This window comes from Phasianus colchicus, chromosome 2, assembly GCF_987193195.1.
Source record: "Phasianus colchicus chromosome 2, bPhaCol1.hap1.1, whole genome shotgun sequence".
In the NCBI taxonomy this organism is placed as follows: domain Eukaryota; kingdom Metazoa; phylum Chordata; class Aves; order Galliformes; family Phasianidae; genus Phasianus; species Phasianus colchicus.
Window position 1 is genome coordinate 18,714,263 of NC_143437.1, and position 22,960 is coordinate 18,737,222.

Genomic DNA, 22,960 nt, shown 5'->3' on the forward strand with positions numbered 1-22,960 from the left:
TTAACTTAATGTTCCTGGTTAATCTTTTCTCACAGGTAACAAAAATGATCTCTGTGACTAACTTGCTAAATTTTGAACACAAATACTTTTAAATAGGAGACTTTTCTTGAGTTGCATGCCATAGGCTTGAATTATTTAATATTCTTTCTGTATTTTCTGATTGAAATTCAGTTTCTAATTTTTTTGAAAGGTGATCACAAAAGCAGAGATGATTGAATACTATGATGTGAGTGGCTGTTATGTTCTTCGTCCTTGGGCTCATGCCATTTGGGAAGCTATCAAGAACTTTTTTGATGCTGAGATCAAGAAACTTGGCGTGGAAAACTGCTACTTTCCCATGTTTGTGTCCCAGGCTGCACTAGAGAAAGAGAAGAGTCATATTGCTGATTTTGCCCCTGAGGTATACTTCAAAACTTAAGAATATAAGAAAACCCAACCCAATAGTCCACAGTTAAGCATGAAAGCAGGTTTTCTTCAAACTAGTTTGATTCTCTTTTATTTATCTATTTTTCCTTTAGGTTGCTTGGGTCACAAGATCTGGGAAAACAGAACTTGCTGAACCAATTGCTATACGCCCCACAAGTGAAACAGGTAGACTTCTCATGCAGTTCAACTGTAAAGGAAATAGTTATAGGTACAGTAAAGGTTGTAAAAGAGAGTCCTTTCCAGAAAGAGGAAACTTGTCTTTTAGAATGTTTTCCTTAAATCCTTACCGTATTTCATAAATTATGCTGCCGCTTACAGCAAATGTCACAGACAGTGACAGTGGACTTCTTTTGAAAATTTACACCCCAGAATTTTTTTATTAATATCTTGATGATCAACTGACTTAAAAGCTTTGGAGTTTTTTTGTTTGTTTTTTAAAAGTATTTTTGCAAATAAAATTCTTCATCTCATAATTCAGTTCAGTTCAGTTTGTAATGTTCTTTGACAACAGTTGTGAAACTAAATTTTACTAAAATTTCCTTTAAGTAATTTATATAAACATTTTAAGACTTAATGCTGGATGAATTTTTAAGTGAGTCAAGCCTGGTACAGTATCCTGAAATCTTGGTATCAATGGATTTTTATTGGTGAATGTGAATACACTTGCATACTATAAGCCAGTGACTCAAACTGTGTCATTAGATAGTTAAGCTTTGGATTGATTGTACTTTGATCCACATCCTGCATAAGAACAAGCAAGCTATTTTCTAACAAAACAGGATAAAATGAAAGTACTTCTTTCACCGAAATTGCATGTTAAAACAAATATGTTTTAAAGAAAACTAAAGCATAAAAGTGTGATTCTCACAGTAGAGAATATTGTTTCTGTGTAGCAAAGAGAAAGTTTTGGTGTTAAGTGCCTGCATTATGCAGAGAACCCAAACTGCTTTCTCTTTTTCAGTTATGTATCCTGCATATGCAAAGTGGGTGCAGTCACACAGAGATCTTCCTATCAAGCTTAATCAGTGGTGCAGTGTTGTGGTACGTCAGCATGTAATATCTACCTGAAGTGATTTATTTTAAGTGCACTGTAGATCATTTATCCCATGTATATGTGTATATGGCCTGATTTATACTAATCACAGCACATGCTTCATGGCAGAAGTATGAATGTGGTTTATGTGATTTTATTTTTCCTTCTTAATGAAACTCATTGCTAATGTATACTGTTGACGATATCATATGAGTATGAATATATAAATAGTTGACTTTTTAGCTTTATTCAGAATTTTTGAGCTTTAAATTCAAAGGTTAGTTTATTATTAATAAATAATTTGAGACTTTAGTGCTCGTTTTGGCATTCATTTTCTTGTTGTGTTTTGTTTCCAGCGTTGGGAGTTCAAACATCCTCAGCCTTTCCTTCGCACTCGTGAGTTCCTTTGGCAAGAGGGTCACACAGCATTTGCAACATATGAAGAAGCTGCAGAGGAAGTAATAAAGCAAATGTGCTTTTGCTTTCAGAAAATTATCTTACTCCATAGCAATGCAAACAAATCTTTTTAACTAGAGCTTGGTGAAAAAATCACTCTCCTTTTCTTTGAGAGCCCTCGTGAAAGATGTCAGCTGTGCTAGAACATTTGTTTTTTCTCAGATGTAACCTATTGGTGGGCCTTTAGTCATTTCAAACAATACCACAAATCTAAAGAGTGTGATCTTTATATAGGGTGCTTATTTTCCTTAAAAAGCAAGGAAGTTCACTTGCTAGTTGCTAAAAATTGTAACGCTTAAAGACAGGCTTCATTGAATATTGTTGGCATATCCTTAGCAGATGTTCAAACTTTAACATGGAGACTAAAAGTCAATATAACCACTGGATTGGCTTTTTAGCATGAGTCTTGTTTTTTCTCACAATCTATAGTTGTTTTCATTCACAGAATAGATAAAATTCAAAGCAGTGGAAGAATTTTTTTTTTAATCACAATATTGAGGAAAATATTGGGTTTTGGAGGTTTTAGGTATTGCTTTTTTTGCCAGTATTCTGGGAATAAAAATATTTCTGGATTTAGCAAATGGAGAATACTGAGTAATCCCTAAAGCAGTTTGTTTGTTATAGGTGATGCAGATACTTGATCTTTATGCTCAAGTGTATGAAGATCTGCTAGCAATACCTGTTGTGAAAGGAAGAAAGACGGAAAAGGAGAAATTTGCTGGGGGTGACTATACAACAACTGTGGAGGCATTTATATCTGCCAGTGGAAGAGCTATCCAGGTATTTCTCGAATAGGTTTTTTTTTAACAGTTATTTTCCAGTAAAAATGGCAAGATAATGAAAGCTCTAAATCTGTTAAGGTTAACCAGCAGAATTTTTTTTGTGCAACTATTTTAGGGTGCAACATCACATCACCTAGGACAGAATTTCTCAAAGATGTTTGAAGTCATGTTTGAAGATCCAAAGAAACCAGGAGAAAAACAGTACGCGTATCAGAATTCCTGGGGCATTACAACTCGAACTATTGGTGTAATGACAATGATTCATGGAGATAACATGGGATTGGTGCTCCCACCTCGAGTAGCTTGTGTTCAGGTGTGTAGAAATTGTTCACAATATGCCTTTAACTACTTTAACTACTATTTTTTTTTTTATTTCCTGTCTTGGAATTCGTGAGGTTTTCGTATTGGGAACTGAAAATATTTTAATGTAAAATAGGAGATAATTCTAGAGCATTCTGTATGAAGTTAATATGCTTTCTTAGGGTGCTTGTAATGAACAATCTCACCTTAATAGTCCATGAGTTGAAAATAATTGTGTCACTTGGATGAATAGGGACATGTATTCCTTACTTCTGAGATCATGAAAGAAATTACTGGGCCACATTATTTGTTTAAGCTTATTAAAAAAAAAAAAAAATTAGCACCTAGTTATGTGAAATATCTGTCACGTTACATTGCAGGTTGTAATTATTCCCTGTGGTATCACAAATACCCTTTCTGAAGAGGATAAAGAGGCTTTATTGAACAAATGTAATGAGTATCGTAAAAGGCTGCTTAGTGCTGATGTCCGTGTACGTGCTGATTTAAGAGACAACTATTCACCTGGCTGGAAGTTCAATCATTGGGAACTTAAGGTATGTTTTTTCCTATGGGGTATTTCAAATACCCTCTAGGGGGATATATAGGAGGTGCATATGTGTGCCTTGTATTCTGAAAGTAATTGTTTTTTCTAAATGAAGCCTGATAAGCAGTGGTCACCTCTGTATCAGGAGGGGAACAGACTTTTTACATGGTCTAATGGTAATAGGACAAGGTGGAATGACTTATAAGAGGGAAGATTTAGGCTAGATGTTAAGAAGAAATTATTTACTCAGAGGGTGGGGAGGTGCTGGCACAGCTGCCCAGGTTCTGGATGCTACATCCCTGAAAGTTTTGAAGGCCGGGTTGGATGGGATCCTGGGCTGCCTGATCTGGTGGGTGGCATCCCTGCCCATGGCAATGGGGTTAGAACTAGATGATCTTCAGGGTCTTCTCCCACATTAGCTAATCTGTGATTTGAGTATTCTATTTATTGAGAAATGAACTGCTTTATGAGACTTCACAGTTTGCTAGGATATGCGTATTATTAGCAGATTCTGAACCTAGCTTATATACCTAGAAAATCAACTGCATGTTTAAAAATTTGTATTAAGTGATTCCAGGGTCTTAACGGTATGTCATTTGCACACAGTGGAACAGAGAATGTAAACCTGTATAGCTGTAACAAAGAAAGGAGTGATTTTGTTGATTCAGAACACTTATGTTGCCCTTCATATGTTAGTTGTTTGTTTCATCAGAAATAATAGTCTTTTGAAAAATAAAAATAGCAGAGCTGAGTGAAACAGTGTTAATTAGAAATGGACAACGTATTGAGTGATGCCATGGCTGGAATTTGAAATTAGTTGGTATATGTTCATCTTCAGCATAAAACGATGGAAACTCCCTAAGCTGTTTAAAAGTTCTCATTGTGTTCAGGTTCTCTTTCCCTTGTGTAACCTCTTACGTTTTTTAAAGTGGAGCTGTAATACCAAGAGTCCATGTTAGGCTTTTTAAAAATAAAACAAAAATCAGGTTTACCAAGGAGGTGCAGCAGGATGCAAAATTGATGCTTTTTATAAAATTGATGAGAATATTTTGCATAAGTCATTTATATATGCAACCTCATATTTAAATTGTAGTTAAATGTCACTAGTGTGTATGTCTACATATACACACTATATATTTATAAAATTGTCTTGTGTTCCCCACGCTCCCTGAATTTCCTCTTCTCTCCCCTAAACAATCCTCACAAACAAAGCTCTGGCATTTTATCTGCTTGGCTTAAATTTTGACAGAACAAGAACCATCAGAATACGCAGATTACATCTTCAACTGAGGCAAAGTGCACTCATTTTACTGAGTACTGATAAGGAAGTATAATAGGGTAAAAATATATATATATAAAGGGTACTAGAGTTATAAATATAAAAGTGAACTGGAAAGTATTTTGTCTTATCTGCTTCTCAGCTTGGCACGTTTCTGATGTTACTTTACTTCTGAAGACTCCAAGTCATTTGTTTTACAACAGTGTTAGTTCAGTTGCTATTTCTTTGCTAATCTTCCATTATGTCCTTTTGGAATCTATTTACTCCAGAAAATGGTTTTAAAATTAGAAAATGACATGGAAGCACTAAATATTTTTGACTGAGTTTTAATTATGGAGACCATTTTTTCTATATGCTGTAAATTAAAATGATTTTGATGTTATTTGATACAGTTTTGAACAGCTTTTCCTGTAGCTTTGCAGGAGGTGTAGATAAATCTTCCTTCAGATGGATTTCACTCAATTGTTCATATTTTTAGCATAAAGACTTTAAGGTATGAGGAATTGTTTAGAAGCTGTGAACTTGAAGAAATTTCTGAGCACAAAGTTAGTAGGAAGCTTGGCTAAATATCTACACCATGTTTTTTACTTTTATCTTACTGATGAGATTTCTTTTAGGAGGAATAAAACTGCGTGCTCTCTTATGAACTCTCTGCATACAGCTTACAATCCACATTAGCAGGATGTAAAGGAAAATACGTGAGACTTGGTAGACTCCTAACTTGACCAGTAAAATGAAATCTTTGCTTTCCTGTACATGGGAGATGAGAAATTACACAGTTCCTGTAAAGTTCAATGTAATCACTGAAGTTTATGGGGAATAAAAGCTCTAAACACCAGATTTGCACTATTTGGGGTAACTGAGTGTAGCATCAGCAGTGTTTTAACAGTCTTGATATCACATTTTGGCACAGATGCAGTCTCCAAACTAGTGAACATGACTGCAGCAAGATATCATGCAAAAGTGAGAAGGCTGTGAATGGGGAAGATAAAAATTGAAATTGATAATTATTCTACTGCTTTTACTCATTTATTTCAAGGAACTTAAATCTGTAAAGGAGTTAAGACTGTACTTTAAAGCAAATTAAAGGAGAAAAATAACCCCTGTGAGAATTATGTACTCATTATAGTTTTTCACTTTTTCTTTTTTTCCCATGAAGGGTGTACCTGTCAGGCTTGAAGTGGGACCACGAGACATGAAGAGCCAACAGTTTGTAGCTGTCAGAAGAGACACAGGACAGAAGCTGACCTTTTCGGAACATGAGGCAGAAGAGAAACTGAAGCAGATTTTGGAGGAAATCCATGCTAATCTATACAACAGGTAAATTGAGAGGTGTAGAAATGCCTGTGGTAACCACAGACGTACTTAACCTGATAGAATAATTTCCTCAAGTTATTGATTCAACTGTGCAGAAAGATGGGTTTGGACCACCTTTCTGTTAGTAGTGTTTCATTTTTCTACCTCGGAAACTTACTCACCCGCACTGATTAAAAGCTTCCTTTAGTTCATGAAAGAGAATGCCAAAAGTTATGAACTTCCTTACAAGAATTCAGTGAAGTATTTTTTTTAATTAATAAATAGTTAACAGGATAATTTTGTACAAGATTCATTCCTGAAATATGCTCTTGGTAAGGAATTTTGGAAAACACAAAGTTGACCAGTAGTTGAAGATCTGTTTTCAGAAGTTTATGTTAAGGCCATATGTTCTATTGACTTTCATATGATTGCTTGCTCATAAGCAATGCTTTTAAACTGTTAGCAGTTATTTCATATGCCAAATCTCCTGCATGCCAATCACTGCAGATGAGTTTTACTGCTGGAATATACTTTCTTCTGATCCCAGTTACTTACAAGCAAAATATGTTTACTTATTCAGAATCTGAATAGCAGAATGCTTTTTAACTAAATTGAAAGAAAATATATCTCCGCAGTATTTATCTGTTTCTATCTACAGCTGGTAAGTATTGAACTGATGTGCAAAACAGTGTGAATTAGAATAGTAAAATACACAGTAGCTTGTATAGCCTGTTAGCAGTGGCAGGACTAGTAGAAAAATGTAATTGGAATGAATATGTAGTTCCTCTTCTTCTAACTTTTGTTTTGACAAACTCCAAAAAGTTGGTTCTGTTGGCCAGTGAGGTTAAGTGTTAATCTACCCTGAGATCCCCCCGCCTCCTTTTTATAGAGCTTCTGAAGACTTAAGAAATCATATGGTGGTGGCCAATACTATGGAAGAGTTTCAGAAGGAGCTTGATTCAGGAAAGGTAAGGAAACTTACTTTGTTCTAAAATCCTGGTAAATGTCGTCTTCTGCTTTCTGTCTCTAACAAATAGTTGGAGGCTAGAAATTTCAAAGCCTATAAACATACGTACAAACTTTTGTAGTTTTCATGGAACTCTCCCCTAAAAAAGATATGGAAGTGTTCCCTGTGGAGTTACACTAAGGAAGATAAGCTTTTCCAAATTTTTTGGATAAGTTTTTAAATGTATTTATTCTTGCTGAAATACTGTGTTCATTACAAATTCTGGTGCTAATGTAAGAAGGTGCTAATGTAAGAAGTTACCTCATGCCCTGAGGAAACTTATGTCGCTGCAGTTTGATTTGCATTTAAAGTGTTTTATTTTTATTAGTAAGTGCTTTTCAGAGAGATTAATATAAATATTTTGTTCAGATTATGATAAGCTACTGTTACTATGCTAATAAAAAAACAGTGAAAAACACTTCTCAAGTCTTATAATAGTGGCTAAGTTAAGAGTCTAAAGTACATTCTACTTTTGTCAAAGATTTGCCTTTATGATCCAGGTCGAAGCCACTGGGTTCATTTAGAATTGCAGGGAGTCAGTACTCACCTTGGAATGATATGCAAAATAGGAGGCAGTACTATCAGAGCCTTGGAATGAATCATTAAGGCTGCGTATTTTAGAGTTGTACCGATTAGATCTAGTCTGAAAATTTCAGAATTTCTAATGGAAAAATGCTAGCATGTCATAAACCCAGTTACTTCAGTTGACTTCAGATATACCTTTATAAGTTAATCTTAGCCTTGACAATCCATTGTGCTCTATTATTGCTGCTTCTATTGCACTTGAATCCAATTTATAACAAGTCTTGGAGAAATAATTGTGAACTTCAGAGGAGGGACAGATTTTAGCGTGCTTATTGAATGGAGGATATGGGGTTGTTTTTTTTTTTTAGACGTTCTTATGCATAGATAATAATAGATAATAGTAATGATGCCTAATATTCCTCTACAAAACTAAATACAAGAGAGAAATCTTCTGTTTCCAAACGGTTTGAGACTCTTCCTGCTGACTGCAAAGTGTAATTTTGTTCATGCAGACCTCTGTAAAGCATCCAATGATTCTGGTGGTAGATTTAAAGACAAAAAATCTTTAGATAAGCAAACAATTCTGATCTATATTGGTGTTTAAATAGTACTTCCACTCCTGTGTGTTGTGATTTCAGGATGTACCATTATCAATCTTTTACTTTCTGAAATAAGCACTGCTTGAGATCGTATTTGTCTATCTTTTGAGACAAAGAAACAGTCAAGAAAATGTAAACTTACGTGTAAAAATTATTAAAATGGAGAGTTCAGCTCATTGCAAAAATGCAATGTGAAGTTAATTCTAAAAGATAATTTACACACATGTAAAAAGTATAGTTTTGATGAATGCTATAGGTACCCTCTTTTTTCCCCACCAACTGCAGATAATCTCAAATGATACTGTGAAGTGTGTGTTCTTCAGTGGGCGGTACTGGGTCTCATGTACAGCTAGAGGAGGAATTGCACTCTTTGTTCAGTATAGTTTAAATATAGTTTAATATATAGTGAAACTTGGAAATATGAACAAGTAAATTCCAAATTGAAGATGCTTCCACCATTTTAGTACTTAGGTTCCGGAAGTTTATTCTAATTACCATATCTGAATGGAGAAAACTGAGTTACGTTATTTTATGACTTTCTGTCTACCTATAGATGTTTTATGGACCATATCTTATGGCACATGTATTCTGTAATTTCTTTAAATTGTACCGCTAGCACTCGCTCTGGTTTCAAAAAAATGTGTAAGCTGAACTACTGCTGCTTTATTCCTGTTACTCCTTTCCCCTGACTGTAACTGAAATATAGTCTGTTAGCTCTTCAGAAATATGGGCTGCTTCTATGTTTTTTTTGTTTTTTTTTTTAAGCTCTATCCAAAGTTCAGTTCAAGCTGTAAGAATAGTTCTTTACTATGGGAAGCTCTTTACAGAGAGAGTGGTGAGGTGCTGGCACAGGCTGCCCAGAGAGGTTGTGGATGCCCATTTCTGGAGGTGTTCAAGGCCACGTTGGATGGGACCCTGGGCAGCCTGGGCTAGTATTGAATATGGAGGTTGGTGGCCCTGCCTGCAACAGGGGGACAGGAGCTTGGTGATCCTTGAGGTCCCTTCCAACTCAAGCCATTCTATGATCAGTGCACTTTATTCACAGTGTTGATAGAATGAAAATGTCTGTGCAGTCAGAGTTTAGTAGCTCTATTGCCTTCAGCTATTAGCATTACATGAGTGCTTGGATGAGTGCGAGGTGTGTCTTTTTTATCAGTAATCTTAATTTTTAGGAGTTTTTTAATTTCCAATAAAAATCTACTGAAAATATAAAACATCTGTAAAATGAAGTTCAGAACTTGAAAGAGATCTGTTTTGCTTGCCGAGGGTAGTATACTGAATAGAATAAATGAGATTTCACATGTATTTTCTCAGTTTTCTTCAGCTATCTAACATTGAAACCAACTGGAAATCATGCACCATTTTTTCTTCTACAAGAAAAATGTGTGCTTGGTGGTTTGGTTTTATCTTTAAATACGCATCTGTCTTACTCAGAAAACATGAAAAGTCATTGTGCTGGAATTAAACTGGGAAGGTGCTGTCTTGCACTATGTAACCAAATGTTTATTCTGCAGTTTGAAAAGTTTAAACTTCTCCTGAAAAACAGGGTATTTCCAAGAGAAAACAATATTTTATGCTTTCCACAGGTGGAAGATGTGTTACGTTTAAAAGAAAAAAAAAATTAGCACCCTGTCTTCATTTAAATTCTGTGTCGTGTTTTTGTGGGTTTCTTCATGCAGCTCAGTGGAAGGATGACTATGCTTATGTATTTCTCTATTGGGAATAGGCTATTAAAATTTAATTACAGCAATCAGAAATGTTCCTACTTTGAGTACGTATGAGATCTTAAGGTTTAGGATTGTTCTAGAGACAAGGAGGAGTTCTTTTGTAGATCTATAACTGACTCTTTTCTCCACTTCTTTGCTCCTTTCCATTTTAGATTGTACAAATCCCTTTTTGTGGGGAAAGTGAGTGTGAGGATTGGATCAAGAAGACCACTGCCAGGTAAAATATAAATGAACTGGAGAGCATCTACTGGAATCAAAATAAAGATGTTTGAATGTAAAACAGTATGTAGGATACCTGTAGGTATGACAGAAATGTAGTCTTCACCCTTGACCCTTGCTGTCCTGCATAATTCAGCATACTTAGTCCCTTAGTTCTGACACGTTCAGAGTTGTTAGTGTGCATTTGAGATTTTATGCATGGTACGCTTTGCATCTTTGTTCTATAAGAAGTGCTTTTATTTACGAATATGCTTTTATTTCAGAGATCAAGATCTTGAGCCTGGTGCCCCCTCCATGGGAGCAAAAAGTCTTTGCATACCTTTCCAGCCACTCCGTGAACTACAGAGCGGGGCAAGATGTGTCTGCGGCAAGAACCCTGCCAAGTTTTACACCCTCTTTGGTCGTAGTTACTAAACTGCTAATGGAAGCACCTTCTCCTTTATCTGTGAATTGAACTTTTTTTTAATAAGACTGAAATAGGCCCCAAACGTAATCAGTTTTGCGACTTTTTAGATAATTCAAAAAAAACAAACCAAAGCCATAAACCATAAACACCCCCAATGTCAGTCTTAGTCTAGCAGTACTTCGCAGACTTTTCTGTAAACACCTCTAATAATAAACATGTACTATGAGCTGTAATGTGCTTTTGTTTCTTTGCGTGTTGCGGAGTGGAGGGGACAGAATCCGCCTTGCTCACGTCTTTTATTTCATTTTTAGTTCATATGTTTTCTTGTACTCTATGAGAGCGTGCCTAAAAGATTGGAGAGAATGTCATCAACACTCCAGTACAGTTCCTACGCAAACTTAGATAAGACATCTGCTTTTAATTTTGCCTTCAAAGCTTGTAAATTTTTCAATTTTCAGTGCAGACTTTTAGGCGAGATGAATTCTACTCTTCTTGAAAACTCTTTTGAGCCAGGTGCTCTAAGGAATATATTCATCCCATTGTGAAACACATTTGAAAGCCTGTCTTTAATTAAATGCCACGTTGTTAACGAAATGTAGGTGAATGACTTTGCAAAGGTCTGTTTCTCTTATCTTATAACCTGGCATTTATAGTTGTCTCATGCTGATACTTCAATCAGTGGTTTATAGGCAATCTGGAAAGGTATTTTCAGTGCTAAAGATTTTAGATTGTGGTACTGTTAATTACAAATTTTTATTTTTATTTTAATTCTTAAAGTCCTTTTTCTTCACTTACTAGGTGTTGCTTTGACAGAGAAGGCTACATGTTGCAGAGGCATGAAATGATTTGGGAGGAGGAAATAGTATAGGATTGGCTTAAAAAAAAAGTCTTGGCAATATACAAAATGGTAACATTTGCATGGCACATGTTTAACTTGTTCCTTGCTTTCTGATAAGTTTGAACGCTGTCTCCCTATAGGAGAGTTACAGTCCTATTCTCGGGTCCTTGCTTTTATTTTCAGCTGTTTGCTTTTGTGTAGATTCACGTGATTAACCTTGCTAGTCAAAACACTGTGGGACTGGACTCTTTTTAGTGGCGCCCTGACAGGACAAGGAGAAATGGGCACAAACTGGAACACAGGATGTTCCACGTGAACACGAGGAAGAACTTCTTTGCTGTGAAGATGACAGAGCACAGGACCAGGCTGCCCAGAGAGGCTGTAGAATTTCCTCTGGAGGTACTTAAGACCCATCTGGACATCCATTTGTGTGACCTGCTGTAGCAGGGGGTTGGACCAGATGATCTCCAGAGGTCCCTTCCAACTCCTAAAATTTTGTGATTCTGTAAATTGAACCAGCAAATTGTCCAGTTTATGATCTTGTATTTTGTGGTAGTGCCACAGTTTTTGAGGAAAAAATGGCCAAAAAAAAAAGATGAAATACTTCAGACCTACTTGCTTGGAATGCTTGAGCACCTGGAAGTTAAACGATGTGTGTCTCAAGAGGTATTGCCTACTGCTATGTACTCATGCTGAGTGCTCAGAGAGGAGAAGCAGCAATGCACAATTTCAGTGTCCTTATGTATAAGTTCAGGGAGAGCATCAGTACTTTTTTTACAGAAAACACGTCATTAAGAACAGATGAGCAGTTTCAGCTCCTATTGAAATGCTTTACGACATCAGTATTTTAAAAATGAGGTTATGTAAGCTTCTAATAGTTCAGAACAAAGAAAAGGCAAAACTAAATGCAATCTTTAACACTGCAACCTTATCAGTCTGAGCAAACAGCCAACCTTCAACCAGTTGACTTGATCACAGTCATGAGTAAACATGTTGACAGCACTGTTCTCAGAACTGAGTTGCTCTCAGTCTGCAGTGGGTTTGTTTGATTTTTTTTTTTTTTTTTTGGGTCCTTCCCCACCCCCATAGCACATCTCTTTCTGGGGCTTGAAGTGTCTGGAATGTGATGACTCATCTGTAGGTCTTTCCTGTGGTCATCTTCCACAAAGGAGTGAGAAATTTCTGTGTGACAGATACACTACTGCCAGGTATCCTTCTACCACAAGCACAGTCTGAGCTGTGTGCAAAGCTTTATACAAACAGCCACACTTAATTGCACTGATATGAAAAAAAAATGATAATATCTATTACTCAGTATATGAAGTAGAATAAGATAATGCTTATTATATTGTGCTTATAATAGAACTGCAGACCTCTTAGTGTTAATTCTTACGCTTGCACATTGATAAGTTTGGGTTAAATAGTATAGAAAGGCGGGATTTAGTGGAACTGCCTTAAGTAGTGCTGCTCTCTACTGACAAAGCTGAGAGTGCTTGAGCATTGTAGCTCTACTGTAAAGAGAACATGGGCTCATATTTTGGTAATTGAAACCTTGTATAAAGTGAGGCTTCCGAGAGCTCTGAAAGTCAAAGCTGATTGGTTCCCAATGAAAGAAAAATAACTATTGAAAAAAATCTCACTTTTCACAACTTTTCACACTGTGTAGTTCCAATGATAAAACGATTTTGTTCAGAATCACTTTCATTCAAGAAGGAAATAGCTGGAAATAAAATAGTAGCACAAATGGGAGAGGATGAAGAGGAAGAGCAATGTATACAGGTTTCAGTGTCGTCATTTATTTTACCGATTCCCTCTAAAGGGATTACTGGTGTTCTGAGAACAAAACCTCAAGAGCTGTGGCTGCAACGTTTAGGGAGACAAATGGCCAAATGTTAAAAATTACATCTGTTGGCAGGCACTGCTTCTAGCATAGCAGCCTGAACTTTAAACATAAATATTTTGGCTGTTGAATCCCTATGAGAAAAAAAGTTTTTTTTAAAAAAGAAGTGGAGGTGAGTTTTTTACCTTGAGTTAATTCACCTTGGGAAGTCTAAGGCCAGCAAGGACAATTGGTCAGCTCAGGTTATCAATGTTATTATCTTATCTGTCTTTGGAGGTACCGCATGCCATTTCCTTCCGTTTTATCTTGTAACTGTGTGTTTGTATCTACACAGATGGACATAACAAACAAAAACTGGATCATAAACTTTTCAAAGAAGGCACTCGTTCTTATCTATACTGCCTGGTGTGCTTTTAGTGCCAGATTTCCTTAACCTCTGGGATTTGGGAGCGTGCAAATCCAGCAATGTTACACTCACCACAATGATTGACAAGAAGGGTGTCTGCTTCAGGTTCTTTTCGATCTGTTCCAGAAATGGCATAAGGCGTAAACCTGAACTTCTGCATCTCTTAGTTTCCCCTTAACTTCTGTTGTGCTTTCCTCAAATCTGTCTCTTTTCCTTGCAAGTAGCGTAAGAGGATTATGATGGCATTTTGAGTAGGGCAGAGATTTGTAAATGGGAAATAAACAATGCACTTTGGGTTTATTCTTCAGCCTTTGTATTTACTGGCAACATGTTTAGAAAATGGCTTCCAGCCTGGCTTCATTTCCATGGGCAGTGTTAGAACATGCCAAAATTACGAGCATTTCAGAACTCTACATTGCTAAAATGGGAAGACAAATCCCTTGTCTTTAGACCTTTTCAACTACCTACCCAAGCAGTTCATGTACACTGTGTTCTTAAAAGTAATGTCAACCAAGCATGGATTTCAAGTACATAGGGTTAGTCCTGAAGATACTGGCAACAAAAATGTACAAAACAGATATCAGAAGATGTTTCTATCTAAAAGAAATTTGTTTTACAGCTGACTAAAATTCTGAGCGACCTTCTTATGCTCTCCTATCTGGGCTTATTTTCAATGTCACTGGGTTCAGCAGCAAGCACCAACGCTCCCGGTAGCCTATCTTGTTTTGTTTTTAGTTTTGCATGAAAAAAAAGCATCTGAGGGTGGGGCACTCACAGGAGAGTAGCCTTTAAGCTGCCTTCACATGAAGAATGTTGCTAACATGCCCTTTAAACTGATTTATGGCTTTACCGCTGCCTATAAAAGCGGCTTATGCATGTGAGCAGCACTGACAGGTGGAGGGCAGAAGCGCAGAAGCGAATCGTCCCTCGTGCAGCTCAGTCCCTCAGAACCACAGCCTGAAAGAAAGGGAGCTGTAGAGATGGGTCGCTACACGGGGAGGAGCAGCAGGCTCATCTTTATGTCCCTTTTAAGCATCGTTCTTTTTGCTGTCGAGATCTCAGTAGCGTACGTTGGCAATTCTCTTTCCTTAGCTTCAGATGCCTTTGCGGTTCTCTCTCACTTCATCTCCATGATCATCGGTTTGCTCGGTGTGAGGTTCAGTCGCATCAGATGGCACAAGGCAAACACTTTTGGCTTCAGCCGGGCAGATGTGCTGGGAGCCTTTGGCAACTCTGTTTTTGCCACTGCTCTCATGTTCAGCATCTTCGTTGAGGCAATCAAGAGGTACATCAACCCTCAGAAGACAGAGAAAGCACTACTTGTCCTCATTGTCGGGATCGTAGGTCTGTTCTTCAATGTGTTCAACTATGTTCTCTTCATGGACTGCTGTTTCTGTCATACACCTCAAGGAGACCCAGAAACAGGTAAATAATCTAATGCAGCCACTTTACATCTCAGCCTTCTATGTTTCTAATTACTGACTTGTTTAGAGACTATTTACTGCTTTTCTGAGATGGGTGAGTACCACACCATGGTTTTCTTCATTCTTTGGTTAGCAAGGTAATGGATGTTTTGTCCGAACCTGTACGTGTTTCCTGCTTATTCTGTAAGGCATGCTGCTTATTCTGTAACTACAGTAAATATCGTGTGGTGTATTTAGTGGCTTTAAGAAGAGAACAGTGATTTGCAAGATGCATTTTCCTCTTACTCCTCTGGCTGGCCAAACATGGGACAAGGTGTTGTACAGATGTGCTATGACCATAAGGATAGACTTATTAGGAAAAAACTACTTCTGAAATGTCAGTTATCCACAACCAATAACTGCCAATAATTGAGTAATTCTGTTCTAACTTTTGTCCAGGACCTGGTTATCTTTTGAGAGGTATATTTTGTACAAGACAAAATAATAGTTCAAGGCAAAAGGGGATTCTCAGCCTTCTTTAATTTGGGACTAGACAGTTAAAGACAACTATTCTGAGAGTATTTGAATTCTGAAAAACTTGTGGATACAGAGCTGAAATACTCTTTGCTATTGATCATTAGCACGAGCTTTAAAGAGAGAAGGGAGAAGCAGTGGTACTCTGACCTAAATCTTCCCACCACATGGCTGCAAAAATCTCACTGACTGCAAACAGCCCGTCATGCTCTGTCAAGAGTTTACAGGAGGTTCTGTTGAGTGCATGGAGGGTTTCACCTTTTAGTTTGTTTTTTTTTTTTCCTCAGCAATCTGATTTTCAGATTTCAGATCACAGCATAGGAATTTCAAATCCAAAGGGATGGGGACCCTTTATTTTATTATTGCAGAAAATGCCTCATTTATTTGATGTAATTTACATGCAGGTACATATACATACAAGCACAGTTCTTTAAAACAGGAATATTTCAGTTGGGATAGGAACCAGGCATTTGCAAAACGTTTACTGGACATCCTGGGGGAAAGCTGAGAGACCCATATAAAAGCTACTGCTTTTATATACTGCTATAGGTGATATATGATACGTTTTATATTTGACTTTAAGGCTGGACAGGGCTCTAGAAGTTCTTGTACGCCTATGCTGAAATTAAAGTCTGTCAGTTTATGTTTCAATGTCTAGTGGAAAATAGTGGAAAATATTTCTAATCATCATTAAAACTACCTCTACTTGCTCATAAAGGTACAACCTCACTGGTGTGCAACACCACAACCACAGCTTATTTTGTCTGCCTGTTTGTTTAGATGCCCAGTTCTTAAAATTTAGGCTGCTCTTAGAAAAAAGCAGTAGTAGTACATAGGTGGCAAAGGGATTTATTGGGGTTTTTACCTTTCAGACTGTCACCAGTTCCTTGCAACAGCATAACCTCTGTTTGTGATGGCTTCTTGGAAGAAAGTCTGTTTCCCCCCTAGAAGAAAATTGTGTCTCTGGATGCAGTCAGGGAGGAGAAACAGATCAGCACTTACAGACACGGATGGAGAGTGTCAGGCAACTAGGGAATTAACAGAAATTAATGCAGTTGCATAGGTAAATGCTGGTTTTGCTGCTTTCAGCAACTCAGTGTCTGCGTAGCCATCCCTCTCCCTCCTGTGGACGCACGTCCAGATTCTGCTCTGAGAAATGCCTGGAAGCTCTGCATTATTTTCAGTTGTATTTCAGTTATGTAAAATAGGGATGAGGGTTGTACCATCTCATAAACTGAGCACATACATCTGTCTGTAGCTTTGTCTCTGTTTCTGGTAATTTAATTTTCTCTGTCAGTAATGCAAAGCAATACCATTTTCTTCCTGGGCCTGCCTAGTCAATCAGAGGTGTCCCTGCCCATGGCAGGAGGATAGAACTAAGTGATCTTTAAGGTCCCTTCCAACCCAAGCCATTCCAGGATTCTATGTCTTGATTTTATAATTCCAGTTTAGGTGAAATTTCATATTTATTTCCTCTAATTCTCTCCACATTCAATCTGAGTAGGGTTTGTAACTTTTAAAAATGTTATTCCTCAAAAAACTCTAGTCTTAGAAGCGTATGCATGTGCTTTATATGCCTATAATAATAAAAGGGCTGCTCCGAAAGTAATGCCTCCTATTTTATGATATCAGATGTGGATGTTGGTGGTATGGCAGCAGAGACTGAACCTTCCTGCCAATATCCCATTACATGTTGCTGCCGTGCAACAGACGGCAGCAGAAGGGCAGTCTGACAAAATGGTGACTGACTTGTAAGTGCATATGAAGCAAAGGTATGTCACTGAATTTCTCCAAGCTGGAAAAATGGCACCCATTGTGACACTCATTAGCACTTGCTAAACGTTTATGAAGACCAAACAGTGGATGGGAGCACAGTGAGGCGGTGGGTGGTGTATCTCAGCAGAAGCAATAATGATAGTATGTTACCTCCTCTGGTGCAGATTTTTATGAGCATGGTGACGATGCATAGCTAATGGTGACTGTTGAAAAATAGGGTTTTGTAGCTGAGTATTTGCTTTATCAAATAGTGATATTGTGCTCTTTGTATCTGGTATAGTAACTAGAAGGGATAGTATAGTATCTATACTACAGTATAGTAACTAGAAGGGATTACTTTAGGAGCAATCTACTTGCGTGTATATAGAATCATAGAATCATTTGAATTGGAAGACACCCTTAAAGGCCTTCTAGTCCAAATCCCCTGCAGTGAACAGGGACACTTACAGCTTGATCAGAGTGCTCCAGCCTGACCTTGGATGTCTCTGGGCAACATGTGCCAGTGCCTCACCACCCTGATTGTAAAAAGCCTCTTTCTTATATCCAGTCTAAATCTCCCCTCTTTCAGTTTGAAACCATTGCCCCTTGTCTTATCACAACAGGCGCTGCTAACGAGCCCGTCCCCTTCTTTCTTACAGCACCCCTTTAGATACTAAAAGACTGCTTTCAGGTGTCCCTGGAGACTTTTCCAGGCTGAACAGCCCCAGCTCTCTCAACCTATATGTATGTGTATGTATATAAATATATATGAAACATGAAACAAGAGGGATTCAATCTCATTTGGTTATCTTGCATATAAGATATCTGTCGAGGCAAATTTTCTAGTGCGTCAACACTTCTAGCAGAAATTGAAGGGGATGGTCATGATCTCTGAACCTCACTGGGGCAATCCAGCTGTGCACAAGCGATACCCTTGGTGCACCTGTGCAATCTTCTGACTTTGGTAATCACTGAAGACTGTTTCATAGGGAAGACCTGCTCTTACTTGGCTTCAAATCTCTGTTCCCCAAGCAGGGAGTCGATCTAAACAGCCCTCCTCTCTCTTCCAGGTAATCATTCGCTTCCTTTGAAAACTTCCATGTGAAAAATAGAGCATTTCAGACAGCAAGAGTTCTGTCAACATTTGTTGTACACTAGATCTACGAGGTAGTGGGCCCTGAGGGTGCTGTTCACAAGCACCTATGTATTTCCCCATCTTTCTCCCTTGCTGTGCTTCTCCTTGTTCAGCTCATTGTGGCATCTTCTCCTCAGGTTCTTATTTTACAAGTACTCTTGTCAAGAAAAAAAAAAAAAAGTGTGCATTTTTTTGAGTTGCCGCCACAGCCTCTGCATTGCTCCTATGGGCAGGCCCCACTGACCCCCTCCAGCCATAGGCCTTTCACTTCTCACTTCTTCCCCTTTCTCCTGTCTTTTCTCTGGTTCTTGCTACCCTTTGATTCTCTGTCCAGTTCCGAAGTGATCATCTACTGCATTATCCTTTGTTTCTATCTCCATCCTGGAGGTAGAGGTGTACATCTCGGTCCATCCCTGCACTCGATTCAGGCAGTCTAGTTCTCTGTGCTCCATGAGTGCTAAAGGTAGAGGTTACCAAGAGTACAGGGAGATCGTGCCCCTCTTCTTTTTCTTGCTACTTGCCTAGAACAGCTACCACAGGCATAAAATATTTCTGCATTCTGCTGGAGCTGCTGTGCAAAGGTGTGTGGGCCAGCTGGGCTAACCATAGCAATGTGGAAGGCAGCAGTGGTTATTGATTTGACTGAAAATGCAGGAAACGCTTGCTAAAAAGTAGAAATATTAAAGCTTCCCTGACAAACTTCTGCCAGAATTTAACATTCACAAAATACTTTACTTACTGTTGCTGTTGGAAATGACAGAGCAGCTTTAGACAGACTTTTCTGACCATTTTTGAGGTTCAGTATCTTACACAGAAAGTTTTGGCACAGAAATCAAGATTATGGCGGTGTAATAAGCAGCTGAAAAAAACCTCAGGCTCTTATAATAAAATACCAGACAGCTTTAATAGTGGCCATACCCTTTATGGTCCGTCATAAAAATGCAGAAGTCTATTTCACTGAATACACAGATCAGCTTACTTCTGTTTGTGTAACTCAGTGCAATTGTCTCTTCTCCTTATTTCTACTGGATTTTCAGCTCTTAAGGGAGTGCAGTTTGAAAAGCACCATGTTAGTCTGGCTGTAGTAATTCTCTGTTGTTTGTCTTGAGAAAATGAATAAAGATTTAATGTGGAGAAAACATTTGTCCTGTTGTCCTGTGATCTGTACGGAGGGGAAGCAGGGACAGAAGAAGACACTGCCTCACCCAGCCTGTCTGATAATGAGCCATGCCCGCAGTGTCTGGGGCTGTGATAAACCATTCTAGTCTTCTAACAAAAAGACTCACGGTCCTCACACAGTTCACAACTCGCTAAATAAAACACATTCTGTGTTTGCAGCCAAGTAGCTTATTTTTATGTTGGTAGGCACAATGTAGCAGATGCGCATGAGCTTCTTATATGATAAGACCATTGGATCTCCATTCTCCTATCTCACCCTGCACCAGCAATCTGCCTCTCAGATAAGAAGTGACATGTAAGCTAGCAGTCATTTCAATGGAAAACATACCTTCTTTCTTTTCCTGGACCCTATGCAGACTTAAGATTGTTTATTCTGAAGCTCACTGTGAGGCATATCTCTTCTTCCAGACTTTTGTAGGTAGGGGGTGTGTGTTGGGGATTTACGTGTGTGAATGAAGTGAGATGAAGAGAGGGACCAGCTTTAACTGGCTGGGTGATTTGGGAAGGCTTCATTGCTGTAATATTCTGAACTCAATTTTTGTGTATATTGTTGCAAACATACTGATCACAGGGTATGTGAGAACATTTATAGGCCAAAAGAAGTGAATAAGAGGCTGCTTGACCTGGTATCTTAATGCCATGGGGAATCCCAGAGGAGACCAGGTGAGCTGTGCAGATATTGAAAAGCAATTTTCCTCTGCTCTCTCTTGACTCAACAGACCCAGTAATGTATACTGCCAGAGACAAAAGTGCTCTGGGGTTTAGAAATATTTTTAAATGCTCAAAACTACTTTAAATGTAGAGCTATGCTGCTGTGTGACCTGTGCTATGTGAAAATATGTACACTTAGTTTCTTTTTCCATCCTCTTCTCATGAAATCTGCCTTACAAAGTGACTTGAGCTGCAGATCTCACAGACTCTCTTAAGGGACTGTTCCTTTATCCCCATTTGTAGAGAGATAGTGAAAATGTGACTTGACTGACTGGGTTGTCTTTCTGCTAGGAAAAATGGACAGAGGATACTGGTACCCAATACATGAGATTGCTCTGTCCCTGGAAGGCAGAAGTCTCCCTATGAATGCTTAAAACCATTTTATTCATCTATGTTTAAGAAGAGAAAAATGCATTCCCTGGCCCGGATAGGTTTTTCTATCCAAGGTACTGCTGAAAGGGTGCCAGATTGTGCCAGCGCAGTGGCATGGGCACCTTCATAAAGAATGCTCAATAGCCCATAGAAGTTCTTGCCACATCTGCAGCACTCGTTTACCAACAACGAGTCATACAATGAATCCTAACAGAATCCAGTTCCTAGATGCTCACTAGAGTAATTTGTATAGACGAGGGGACAAACAATATATGGATTTAGTCCCATAATTACCAGAGGTGTTAGTGCACTGGTACAGCAGTAACCAAAGCCTACTGTAGCCCCATATCTAGACTTTCTGGCTTTGATTTCTGCAGCACCATTGGAGATGGAGCTCTCAAACAGAATAAGAAAGCAAGGGAATCTTGAACTAAAGTGTTTATCAGATAGCTAAGACTAGCACAGCTTTTCTGCAGGTTGTCTTCAGTTTAACAGTGTGACAAATAATCCTCACCAATGCCTTTCAAAGCTATTCTGAGCAGCTATCCCAAATGTTAACCAGATCTGTGTTAATTTGTGTTAACTGAAGCTCTAGTCCAGTCTTTAAGAAAGACAAGGCAGATGGGAAGACGCTATGTAAGTCTATTTAGCAGCATGCTTCTCTGAATTTTCTTCAGATTTTTTTTTTAATGCTTTATTCTCCTTCAAAGAAGCCTCAAACACTAATCTAAAGAGAGACACTTTACTGCCCCCAATCTTTTTTTGAGAGAAAATTTTGTATCCAAACAGATAGAAGCAAATATTTTGGGGCTACCTTTTGGCCAACATGGAAAATGCAGAATGAAAATTTTTAAGTCCATCAGGAAAGACAGAAAAGCATCCCTGAATGGCTTAAATAATTACATAAGGATAAGATTAAAACTCGTGAACCTAGATTCCAACAGTACTGGTACTAATGAACTTTGATTACCTACATTTGCTCTCAGCCTTGAACCAGCTTCATAGCAATGGCACAGATGGGCTGACTGAGTTACGTCACAGTATTTGTGGTGAGCTGTAAGGAAATAAAAGGACTGAAACAGAACTGAGTCCAAAGCCATAAACCACTTAAATACAACAGGCAACTTTAAGGACACATTATATATGTTATATATGTTTATTGTTATTTTATTTGGACAGTTATTCTGCATAGTTTGCTGTGTCCACAGGTTTGATATCAGCTTCAGTCAAGAAATGCTACTGGGACAAAAAATGAAGTTTTTGCAGTGGAATTCAGTATAATTTATGATGATGAAATCAGTGATTAGCTGACTCCTTTACATGACCTTTGCAACATGCTGCGTTACTGCCTGATACCAAAATTAAATCAGGGTTGGAAAGGTTATATGGGAATACACAGCTATGGGAAATTTAGCAGAACTGCACATTTTTGGAAGTGAATGAATCACTTCTAAATGAATTATCAAGTAGTTGAAATACTCAGGGAAGCACTAGCCCAGTGCTAGAGCATGCTGACTGGCTATGTCTTAAAGTAAGTAAAAGGTGCTCTCTGCCTTGGACATACCCAGCACTGTTGGGAAGAGCCATGCATGGCACAGGGCAGCCTGGCCAAGCTCTCACCCCAATTGCTGAGCTGTACTGGAGGGACATCTTTTAGGAATCCGCTGCCTGGAATAAAGCAGATTTAATGGCTTTCCAGTCCTTCAGTTCTGCGGTGTATGCCAAAATAATCCCCCTTTCTGATTCTAACTAGAATTAGATCAGATAAAAACTCAATGAACAAACAATTTGGAACAAAATTGGATGGTCTCATAACAGCTGTCCTCTGCACTGAGGTTTGGTGGTGTTTCTTTTGTGATTCATCTTGCAATCAAATTTATCTGTGACAGGAACTAACCACATTGCTTCGGTTTAGGTTAGTTATGGATTTTACCCAATATTCCTAATTTACAGAAACAAGCTTCACAAAAGAAGACCATGTTACAAAGCCTCTCAGGAGCAATTTGCTGTGTGAAATGCAAACAAGAACCTTCCAAGTCTGTCACTGCGAGTAGAGATGCTTTGGGCTTTGTGTGAGAGGAGAAACACAAGTGCAAAGGTCCAATCTCACCCACCCGCTTGATTGTGGGCTCTTACAGATTGGGATGCTGTCTTTTACATGTGACATGCCTGACATCAGCCTCATCTTT

At 38.3% G+C, this 22,960-nt stretch overlaps 2 protein-coding genes across 3 annotated transcripts in view; both read left to right on the forward strand.

The window, feature by feature from the left end:
• Positions 1-10,824, forward strand: part of EPRS1 (glutamyl-prolyl-tRNA synthetase 1) — a 38,414-nt gene extending 27,590 nt beyond the window's left edge. For both annotated transcript variants that reach the window (XM_031595933.2, XM_031595942.2), the window contains 11 exons: positions 191-400; positions 519-591; positions 1,388-1,467; positions 1,816-1,917; positions 2,540-2,695; positions 2,813-3,010; positions 3,378-3,551; positions 5,980-6,140; positions 7,006-7,084; positions 10,126-10,190; positions 10,456-10,824. In XM_031595933.2, the coding sequence (XP_031451793.2) occupies positions 191-400; positions 519-591; positions 1,388-1,467; positions 1,816-1,917; positions 2,540-2,695; positions 2,813-3,010; positions 3,378-3,551; positions 5,980-6,140; positions 7,006-7,084; positions 10,126-10,190; positions 10,456-10,606 (1,449 nt within the window). In that variant the 3' untranslated portion in view covers positions 10,607-10,824. The remainder of the gene's footprint in view (positions 1-190; positions 401-518; positions 592-1,387; positions 1,468-1,815; positions 1,918-2,539; positions 2,696-2,812; positions 3,011-3,377; positions 3,552-5,979; positions 6,141-7,005; positions 7,085-10,125; positions 10,191-10,455) is intronic.
• Positions 10,825-14,496: 3,672 nt separating this feature from the next.
• Positions 14,497-15,157, forward strand: SLC30A10 (solute carrier family 30 member 10). Its single transcript, XM_090134484.1, is given in 1 exon segment — positions 14,497-15,157. A coding segment is annotated over 1 exon segment (495 nt). The 5' UTR covers positions 14,497-14,662.
• Positions 15,158-22,960: the final 7,803 nt, after the last annotated feature.